We start from the raw sequence: 11,266 nt of genomic DNA, 5'->3' as shown, positions 1-11,266 counted from the left end.
AAAAGACAGTTTTGACGGGTTTTTGCGGAACGGGTACATCCGAGGCTACGCTTATCAGATTGAGGTGAAACTTATATCATTTCGAAGCTGAGATGAAGGCCTACAGTTTTCATGAAGAGCACTTAGTCTAATTTCCAGTGTAACCTAGTCAAATTCCCAATCACATAACCTAATTCCAACTAATCGGTTATTCAACCATACTGTCTTCAAACGGCCTTATCTCAGTCTACCAAGGTCCGTTTAAGACGTTCTTGGTGGCATTGAAAAGCTAACACAAAGTACTAAAACTTTCATGTTTTGTTAAATGACTAAATCGGCACGAATTATAGTGAATAAATACAGCCAAATAGACTGAACTGTATACGCGGAACACTGGAATTTAACCTAGGGTAGTGAGGGTATTTTGGTCTTTTCATAGGATACGTTGCTCCGATTGAGCTGAAATTTTGTAGAAACCTATAAAATACCATTCTATACAACCTTTATCTTTTATGCCAAGCCTAATTCGGCCTCTAACCACACAAACTGGAATCGGACAGAACAGGGTGAAATTTTTCCAGAAATCTGAAATTTTTGGTTTCAATGATAACTTTCTTCATTCCTTGCTTCACTTGCTACCAAAACCCCCTATATAATCTTAAATACAACATATATTAACCATACATCAAGTATAGGCAGCCATCCATCAAACCCTAATTCATGTAAATAAAGGAAAATCACCCAAAGCATGATAACAACCATCATTCACCACAATTTTGAGATACTAAGCTAATTTAAACAAGATCAAGTGTAAGAAATGGGGAAATCATCATCCTTACCTTGCTTAAGTGTCTTCCAAGAACAACCCTAGATTTCTCCTTCAAAATTTCACCAGCACCTCACTAAATAAACACTCAAGGGTGCCTTTAATCGGTTTAGTTTTCTTTCTTTCTCACTTGGCAGCTCAAACTCAAGATGAAGGAAGGTGGTTTTCTTGCTCTCTCTTTCCCTCTCTTGTCTCGGCCAACCAGCAGAAATATGGAGAAGAAAGATGCAAAATGGAGGATAAGAAGGTAAGATAAGTCATTTGGTCAATGGTCCTTAAGTGGCCAACAAGTGGCTTCACCACCACCACTCATTTTTTTTCTCTTTCCTTGCATTTGGTCCACATTTTCGGTCAAGGCTAGCTGGCAATGAGGGGGATATTTTGGTCAAATATTAATGAGCTCATGTGGTAAGAAAATGGTGGTCAAGTGGTGCGTTCAATCGGTAGTGCGCGGTACCGGTCGGTTCGCGCCGTTTTTCCTTAAATTACACGTACTAGGGTTTTTACTTCCTATTCACTAACTTTTTATCATTGTTTCTAATCACATATTATTTCTCACCTAAAAGTCACTCTTAAGCACCAAATTTGATCCTTGCTCCATACCGGATAATTACACTACGGATACACGTGAAAATCCTAACTTGCTCCAACTTGAAAACGAAAAGTGAAACCCTACTTTCTAGGTTCATTTGCACTTAATGTGGAATGATTGGGTAGGAGGACTATAATAAATGAATAATTTTCAAATAAAAGAGCATTTTAAAGAAAAATATAAGGAATTTGCGAGTCCTCACATAACATATATAGATAACAGATTCGAACGTATACAGGAATCAGAACAACCAGACGAAAGAGACAAGTGTGATAAAGTACACCCTTGTTTCATATAATCAGGTTGCAAATTGCAAGTACAGATAAATCAGATAATCACCAATTTAAGGGAGTGGTACACTCAACAGTTCAAGCAAAAGACTTCAAAAGTTTTCACCCAAAGTATAGCTTTAATCACTGAGAAACCCTAGAATAACCAAGGTAAAACAATTATAGTTTCCACATTCACGAATCTAGTAAACGGAATGCATAAATGAGGTTCGACTACAAGTCGTATGCCTCTCCGAGTTAACTACTAGTACAAGGAGATAAAAAGGCGGCTTTGGAGTAAAAAGGTAACAGTTGGTCCTAAGAACATAAATGACCACAAACCCTTCATTTCTATCAAAAATCATACCTACAATGATTTACTAATTCCAAACTTAAGGTGGAAAATGAGAGTAGGGACAATTTTAAAAAAACTGGATTTTCTAGTTTTTTTTTCCTCTAAGAGGTTCGGCTAAAGCATGAAGAAAATGAGATGAATTTGGTCATTTTTTTTTATTTAGTAAAGTTAAGAAACCTTTGGTCAAAATCCAACTACCAATCGGGTCGCGACACTTGGCGTCTTGAATGTTTAATCTTATCTTCTTTTCTCCCAATGGTATACCATATAACTACCCTCTAATTATCCTTTAGCACCTTATAACATAATATCCCTTTATGTAAACTTCACCTAATCATAAAAAATTTATCGCACTTAACGCACTAGCGGGTCCCACGTCCATAATACACTTCACACTTAACATGACCTATCTTATACTAGAAAAATGATTTAAAAATTATACACCCTTATAAAAATCTCTGAAAAATAACTATAATAAAGTAAAGTAAAGAAAATACACGTGAAGAAATAAAATAAAATAATATAAAATAAAGAAATTTTACCTGTCCTCACACTCTCTCCCCTTTAAAGAAATTTTGTCCTCGAAATTTTCTTATCAACGGGATCTATTAACATCTAAGTTAAACGGCGGATCGTACCTTCTAAGTCCTCAGACGAGTTAGGGACCTGATGTTGCTTTAAGGAATACACCCGAGCCGGCATTTTCGTTCCAATTCCTTCTCCCTTTGACTGTCTAGGTTTGGTCTTAGTTGGTTGCGGGGTCGTTCTCCCTTCGCATAATAGAACTGGGCAGTGAGCAATCCGATGATCGGCGCTCCCACAACGCAGGCATTTTCCCTCTTTCCTCGAACTGTTCTCCTTTGTGTGAGTTGGCCCTCCACAATATCCACAGGGACCATGAGAAGAGGCCGAGCCTCCCTGTGAGACAGCTCTCTTAACACCCTCGGTAATCGTACTCCTCCAGTTCCCTTTCCAAATTTAGGAGATGTACTCTTATTCTCTTGACCTAAGCTACTTTCAGGAATAGCCCTTTTCTTTGTTTGGAAGTTTCTAACTTGTAACCTCTCATTTTCAACTCGTAGAGCTTTCTCCACAGCATCGCTAAATGTATTGATTTGGGCTACAACTAGATTCTTTTGAATCTCTACATTCAGCCCCTGAACAAATCGTCTTATTCGCCTTTGCTCAGTCACAATTAATTCGGGAGCGAATTTAGACAACCTAGTAAATTGGCTCTCATATTCAGCCACAGTTTGACCTCCCTGGTGCAGCCAAATGAACTCGTCTTCCTTCTTTTCCTGAACTAGGGGTAGAAAATACTTAGTGTTAAACTCCCTCATGAAGTTTACCCAAATCCTTGGGGTTTGTTCTCTCTCCCACTTCATTCTAATCACATTCCACCAAGAACGGGCTGCTCCCTCCAACTAGAAGACAGCCAATGTCACTTGTCTCTCCTCAGTATAATGCAACGCGGAAAAGATATCGACCATTTTCTCCAACCACTTCTCGGCCATGTCTGAGTCTGGTCCTCCAATGAATTTTGGTGGGGAGAACTTCTGAAATCTTTCGAGAGCTCTATCCTCGCCCTCTACCTGGTTACCAGGATTTTCAGGTTGAGGAATAGGGTTTTGGCCCTGTTGTTCCACTACATGAGCTAATAAATCAGTCATATGCTGGATAGCAGCAGCTACTTGAGCATTAGATTCAGGATTGGGTTCAGGTATAGGTTCCTGGTTTTTCCTTCCTTCGAGGGTTGCCTACGTCCGTGCCCACGACATCGTCCACTACGGATACCCTCCATGTGGTTTAATCAATCTAGGGTCAAAGCGTGAATATAAGATTAAACAGAGATAATGGCATAAATAAGTTACAAAGGTATATACAAGTCAAAACCAAACAGTCAACACAACTTTAACATATATATCACACAGTAACAGTCAGATACAAACGAAAATAAGCCCAGGGAAGTAGCATGGTCATATCCAAAATACAATATACAAACTAGGCCCAAAAGTACAAAACATCTAACTAAGAGCCTTCCATTCGCTCCGTCCATAGCCTACAAGAAGACATTGTCTATATCTTAGTCAGGGCTAATCACACATAATAAAACCCTAAGATATCACACGAAGTTCCAAAAAATCAAATTTCTAATTTGTCCAAGTCATTTCTAACCTAGGCTCTCATCTCTTCCGTATTCGGGTACAAGAATCCAAAATAAGATAATTCACAACTCGAGCTGGACAGTCCCAAGAGTAAATCATCTACATTTGAAATTCCTACCTGACATACATATCTAGTATCTCCAAGTACCATGATAAAGGTTTGAAACCTATAAAATTTCATGATTCATAGCTTAGGCTCAGAAGAGCACTTATTCCTTCACACTTATTCATGCAATCGGAACCACAACACCACTTGGTCCAAACTCACTCCATTCAAAGATCACGCAAAGTGGCTCTGATACCACCTGTGACAGCCCCGCCTTTCCCTAAGGCGAACCAAAGGGTTTGGCGGACCGCCTGGCCAACTCTCACCGGGACTACGGATCCGGAACATACATAAACCCTACAAAACGCACAAAAAGACTTCGAGAGAACAAACTCTTAGAAACCAAATTAACTAAATTAAGCGATGCAATAGAACTTTGATACGATGCTCCAATGAAAATCAAAAACAAAATGAAAGTGCCGCTGCAACGTCACAATCCTGCCGAATTACTGGTCGTATTCGAGGCAGTGGCGAAACCAAAATTTTTCAATCTCCCCTGCCAATCTGGCCAACTATCCGACCAAGAACTGGCCCGATATACGGGCGGATTCGGTGAACAGTTTCCCGCCAAATATACTTTTCTTCCTCATTCAAGTTCCGCGCTCGCTCGATTTCTCCAATGGATACAAGAAACGTTCACCAGAGCCATAATAACGTATCATCTCAACAAATACACTTAATATACATGATTAAGCACTTAAATACATATATACATCGGAGCTTCAACAAAATAACCTGAAATACAAGCCATAGTATTCATTCTTCATACATATACAAAATACAACTACGATTTTGTTACAAAGGAGCATAACAAAATCATGTACATCTACTAGCTCAACTTTCCTTTCCAAAAATCATAATTTCCATAGTAGTATTCCTGTAAGGAAAACAAAGTAATGGGAACAAGGTGAGCTTACGCTCAATGAGGTACCAGAAGTACACGTAGTCAAATATACACGCCAGATAAGGTAGTAAACAAAGACATCAAATAGAAAGGATACAGGTGACTCTCAAAAGCCAAATTCCCTGGTTTGCTTTACCAGAGCTTGATCAAACAGTAGTTGACACTCTGTCAACTTTCAAATAAAGGAACCAGTCCAGTAGAGCACCACTTTACACCAAATTCCATTTACCAAACATACCCCTTTTCGGGCCCGCAAAACATTCAGAAACAGAAGTGGTAATACTCGTGTTTACCGGAAATCCAGAGTCTCCAATACCCAAAGATTTTCCAAAAACAGACTATCGTAGTTTGTTATCTAATCGACCAGGCCCTTGCCGGCTCAACTCGAGTAACTAGCCACAGGTTTTAAGTTCAAAAATCACAAAAGGGTCGTTGGATACAAACCTCCAAACAACATCAAAACAGATACAAATAACAGATATAGATAACAGATTCAAACGTATACAGGAACCAGGACAGCCAGACGAAAGAGACAAGTGTGATAAAGTATACTCTCGTTTCATACAGAGTATACAGAAGTCATAGATAATCAGATTGCAAATTGCAAGTACAGATAAATCAGATAAGCACCAATTTAAGGGAGTTGTACACTCACCAGTTCAAGCAAAAGACTTCAAAAGTTTTCACCCAAAGTATAGCTTTAATCACCGAAAAACCCTAGAATAACCAAGGTAAAACAATTATAGTCCTCATATTCACGAATCCAGTAAACGGATGCATAAATGAGGCTCGACTACAAGTCGTATGCCTCTCCGAGTTAACTACTAGTATAAGGAGATAAAAAGGCGGCTTTGGAGTAAAAAGGTAATGGTTGGTCCTAAGAAGATAAATGACCCCAAACCCTTCATTTCTACCAAAAATCATACTTACAATGATTTACTAATTCCAAACTTAAGGTGGAAAATGAGAGTAAGGACAATTTTAGGAAAACAGGATTTTCCAGTTTTTTTTCCTCTAAGAGGTTCGGCCAAAGCATGAAGAAAATGAGATGAATTTGGTCATTTTTTTTTATTTAGTTAAGTTAAGAAACCTTTGATCATAGTCCAACTGCCAATCGAGTCGCAACACTTGATGCCTTGAATGTTTAATCTTATCTTCTTTTCTCCCAATGGTACACCATATAACTACTCTCTAATTATCCTCTAGCACCTTATAATATAATATCCCTTTATGTAAACTTCATCTAATCATCAAAAATTTATCACACTTAACGCACTAGCGGGTCCGATGTCCATAATACACTTCACACTTAACATGAACTATCTTATACTAGGAAAATGATTTAAAAACTATACTCCCTTATAAAAATCTCTGGAAAATAACTATAATAAAGTAAAATAAAGAAAATACATGCGAAGAAATAAAATAAAATAATATAAAATAAAGAAATTTTATGGGTTCTCACATTGGGTGCTAGAGCTTTGCTGAAAAAAACCTAATGGCTTCCCTTACTGTAGCAGTACAGCTCCAATACCAATGTTAGAGGCATCAGTCTCTACCACAAACTATTGTGAAAAATCTAGTAAAGCTAGCACAAGGAGTGAAGACATAGCAGATTTCAATTGGTTGAATGCTACAGTTGCTTCATCATGTCATACAAAGGCATTTTTCTTGAGTAGATCAATTAAGAGTCGTGCTAATTTCTCATAATCTTTAATGAACCTGCGATAATAACCTGTTAATCCTCGAAAGCCCCCCAACTCTTTGATATTAATAGGTATAGGCCACTTTTGAATGCAAGCAATTTTCTGAGGATCTGCACTAACTCCTTCAGCTGAAATTAAATGCCCCAAATACTCAATCTAATTAGTAGCAAAAGAACATTTGCTCTTTTTGCCTTGAGTTGATGTTTGACCAGGGTATCAAACACAATTGTCAAATGCTGCATGTGTTCATTCCAAGATTTGCTATAGATTAATATGTCATCAAAGAAAATCAGCAAAAATTTTTGCAAGAAAGGCTTGAATATATCATTCATTAAACTCTGAAATATTGATGGGGCATTAGTTAAGTCTAGAGCTGTTAATCGAATCGGACAGCTCGCGAGCCGAGCTCGACCCGGCTCGATAAGAGCTCCGCTCGGCTCGTTAACAGAGAGAAACGAGCTGAGCTCGAGCTCTAATAGATACTCGTTTAATATATGAGCCGAGCAGGGCTCGGCTCGTGTAAGCTCGATAGGCTCGAAAAATAAGGGCATTTTCATCATTTCAATATGTATGTGGTACTCTAGTCAAATGCATCTCTCATCCGTCTGTAGCCCTAATTCATGCTTTCCTCCTTTGGTCTTTCGTTTTCTCCTCCCACAGCCGTCACCCCATAGCCTCCATCCTCACACCACCGCATGCCGCATCCCTCAGCCTCCATTCTCACCGCCAGGCCCATCCCTAATTTTTTATTTCCCCTTTCTGTCATCTATTTTCCCGTTCCATAACCGCAGCCGCCATTCTCATGCTGCCGCACCCCGCAGCCTCCATTCTCACGCAGCACCTCGCAGACTTCATTCTCACCACCAGGCGCCATCCCTAATTTTTGATTTCCCCTTTCTGTCATCTCTTTCCCGTTCCACAGCCGCAGCCACCATACGGAGCAGCGCCATATGGAGCCGCCTCCTTCTCATGAATTTGTGAGCAGCGCCATACGGAGCCACCTCAGTAGAGCCAGCAGCCAGGGGCCTCTACCATACCCCGATTCACTGCATTTTGGTAAGTAGCCTTGATGGTTTTTTATCGTAGCCTTGATGTTTTGATAATTATTCGCCGTGGTTGATTTCTATTCACATGTTTACTGTGTCACTAAGTGAGAGCCGTTGAAATAGACCATACCCCATGGGCCAAATTTTGTATTAAGAAAACTACTGGCGCATGGTCTTTTCCAGGGGAGATTGCCTCAACTAATGACCTACTTGCAGTCAGTCCTTTTTTGTAACACAAAACCCAAGCCCATTACTAAGTAAGATCTCTTCTGACCCCGTAAGGCTAAGTGTTAGTGGCAGGATTCCAATTCAGAATGTTTTATTTATATTTTCTTTACGAATCACTCAATTCATCCTACACATGACAAATCTGACTTGTCGAGATCTTCTAGCGAAAAAAATGTTGGATGCTTAGTGGTTTACTTCCTTTGCCTTTTCATGCATGGTCTGAGATTGAGAAATTTGGTGATTTAATATTGAAATCTACAATATCCTAAACGGTCTTCTTTGACATCTATGATGATTGGTTGAAAAGTATCTCAATCTACGATCGGTTCTCTCATCTGATTTTGACTTGGGATTCACTTGATGTGAAGAATGAGGAGAATGTCGGGGAAAAAATAAAAAACCAATTGTGTATGGGAGGAGTGGGGGGATAATAGTTGAAGCATCCCTTAACTAACAGGGCAAAATTCCTAAACAAGTGCAATCTGCTTTTCAATCTTAATCAGCCTTTGCATTCAGAATTTAAGTACTGCTGTATAGTGTTAAGGGTGAAAGTAGGTAAGAGGCTGCTAACTTTTTATTCTCATCCTTTCCATCTCTTTTCAACCTCTTCTACTTGCTCTCTTTATCCATTTTAGCCACCATCTCAAATCTTACCAACTTGGGGGCAGTTAGTACTTCTTATACACGACCAAATCATTTCACCTAATGCATTTTTTGATGGTTAAATATCCAGCCATGGCAAATGGATTTTTATGCAGCAAATTGACTATTAGAAGCCCTTTTATTATGATTAATTATGGCCTTAGCATATGAATAAATGTCTACCATCCATCTTGGATAGTTGTCCCCATACAGCTCTGGGCTAACCTATACTATCCATCTTGAATAAATGTCTACTAGAAATGCCACTATACTGTCCTTTCATTACTATCCCCATGCACAAACTAATTGGAACTATGGATTCAGTATTTCCCTGGAATTCATCACTGTCCCTTGTTTGGATTGCCATTTTAAGAGTTTTTAAGAGCTTTTCTCTGTTATTTCATTAATTTGAATGTAAGCTTGAGAATTGAGATAGGAACAAGTTAAAGAAATGTTAAAATTAGCTTGAAGTGGGCATTATTTTTTGAAATCTGTTTTATTACTTTTGTACCTTATTTCTTAGAAATGTTATTCTAAATTTCTGTTTTGACTAATCAGAATCTGTATTGGTTATTAAATGTTTTTTATTAAGGAATGTACAGCTCTCCATTCAACTCATTTCAAGGTTCATCATCAAGTCCTGCGATGGAGCAAAATAATGAAGACGTGGAACAATTGAATTACAACGAAGAAAGAGCTAATGAGATGAGTGAAGAAGAGATAGAAATAATAGAAGATGGTGGCAATGAAGGAGGACAGCAAGTAGATGGAGATGGAGGAGCTGGTCCTTTGGAGAAAAAGCAAAGGAAGAAGAAATCCAGCATATGGGATGAAATGACTGAAGTAGTGCTAGATAATGGGACGGTCAAAGTGAAGTGCAACCATTGCAAGGAGCTTTTCACCAAGAGTACAACTGGAGTCACATCTCAGCACAAGAGACACCTGACTTCTTGTCTCCAAAGAAAGATGGCCATTGGGGAGCAAAGCAAACAAAAGCTACAAGTGCTTTCATTTCATTCATCACTTCTATCACAAATTTCTCATATGATCATGCCAAGGTAAGAGAGCTTGCGTCACACATGATTCTTGCACATGAGTACCCCTTTTCTATGATGGAGCATGTAGTTTTCAACAAACTCATGAAAGCAGTTTCTCCGTTTTATAAAAAGATTAATCAGTAGACTGTTAAGGAAGATTGTATGAGTACTTATACAATTGAAAAAAGGAAGCTGAAATCATTGTTGAAAGGTGCTGGTAGGATTAGTATTACAACTGATTTGTGGAAATCTGGTCAAAAAATTCAATGTATGATTGTGACTGGTCATTTTATTGATTCTGATTGGGTGCTTCAAAAATGTACGTTGAATTTTTGCAATGTTCCTCCTCCTCATACTGGAGTTATTATAGTTGATACTCTAAGTAAGTGTTTCATTGATTAGGGGATTGAGAATAAGGTTTCTAGTTTAACTGTTGATAATGCTTCATACAATGATGTGTGCATTAGGAGACTTAGAGAGGATTTTTCTCTAAGAAAGAGATTAAGTATTTGAGGAAAAATTTTTCATGTTAGATGTTGTGCACATATACTTAATCTCATAGTGCAAGATGGTCTTGGTCAACTTGGTGGTGTGATTGATGTTGTTAGAGAAGGGATAAAATACTTGAACAATTCAGAATCTATGCTTCTTGAATTTGCCAAAATTAAAAAACAGCTTCAGTTGCCCTCTAGAAAACTAATTTTGGACTGTCCCACAAGGTGGAATAGCACCTATTTGATGTTTGCTTCAGGTTTAGAGTTCAAGGATGTCTTTCCAAGATATGCAGACATTGACCCTGGATTTCACTATGTTCTTATTGATTTTGAGTGGATGAAAGTGGAAGAAGTGTGCAAATTTCTAGGAATATTTCATGAAATCAGTGATATGATTTCCGGGTTTGAGTATCCAACAGCTAACATTTTTCTTGTGGAGCTCTATAGGATTAAAGAGCTTTTAAATGAAAAAGCTCTTGATCCTTTTGAGCATATTCGGGCAATGGCTGGAAGTATGTCTGCTAAATTTGATAAGTATTGGGGGGAAAGTAATGTGCTGCTATCTTTGGGTGCAATTTTGGATCCGAGATACAAAATGTTCCTTATTAATCATGCCTTCCGGTGATTTATGGTGAGGATGCAGCTTCTAGATTCATGGCTGAGATTAGAGACATTCTTTATGAGCTTTACAATGAATATGTTGATTGTCATGTTGTTTTCCATTCTGAACAACAACAGAGGCAGGTTGTAAAAAGGAGACAAAATGAAGGTTCTACTTCTTCTAGTAAGAAACAGAAAATGACTGCACCCGCTGTTTTAACTGGCAAAGAAAAGTTTCACATGCATGTGAGTGAAATTGATAGGGCTCCACCAGAAAAATCAGATTTAGATATTTATTTAGAGGAAAGTAGGTATGC

The 11,266-nt window shown here is 38.4% G+C and overlaps 1 protein-coding gene across 1 annotated transcript; it reads left to right on the top strand.

The window, feature by feature from the left end:
• The first annotated feature begins 9,463 nt into the window (after positions 1-9,463).
• Positions 9,464-10,974, top strand: LOC140015949 (zinc finger BED domain-containing protein RICESLEEPER 2-like). Its single transcript, XM_072068784.1, has 3 exons — positions 9,464-9,876; positions 10,044-10,237; positions 10,418-10,974. The coding sequence occupies exons 1-3, from the start codon at positions 9,464-9,466 to the stop codon at positions 10,972-10,974; spliced, it is 1,164 nt and encodes a 387-aa protein (XP_071924885.1).
• The last annotated feature ends 292 nt before the right edge of the window (positions 10,975-11,266 follow it).

Source organism: Coffea arabica, chromosome 10c (assembly GCF_036785885.1).
Source record: "Coffea arabica cultivar ET-39 chromosome 10c, Coffea Arabica ET-39 HiFi, whole genome shotgun sequence".
In the NCBI taxonomy this organism is placed as follows: Eukaryota; Viridiplantae; Streptophyta; class Magnoliopsida; order Gentianales; family Rubiaceae; genus Coffea; species Coffea arabica.
Note: the sequence above shows the minus strand (reverse complement) of the source record. Positions and strands in the feature narration are given on the sequence as shown.

What these genes read in the sequence shown, in the direction of transcription:
- LOC140015949 (XM_072068784.1), top strand. Translation starts at nt 9,464, where the DNA reads ATGGAGCAAAATAATGAAGACGTGGAACAATTGAATTACAACGAAGAA. An exon ending in TCTCATATGATCATGCCAAG is followed by an intron (nt 9,877 to 10,043) that starts GTAAGAGAGCTT and finishes AATTGAAAAAAG; the next exon opens with GAAGCTGAAATCATTGTTGA. An exon ending in TATTATAGTTGATACTCTAA is followed by an intron (nt 10,238 to 10,417) that starts GTAAGTGTTTCA and finishes TTAATCTCATAG; the next exon opens with TGCAAGATGGTCTTGGTCAA.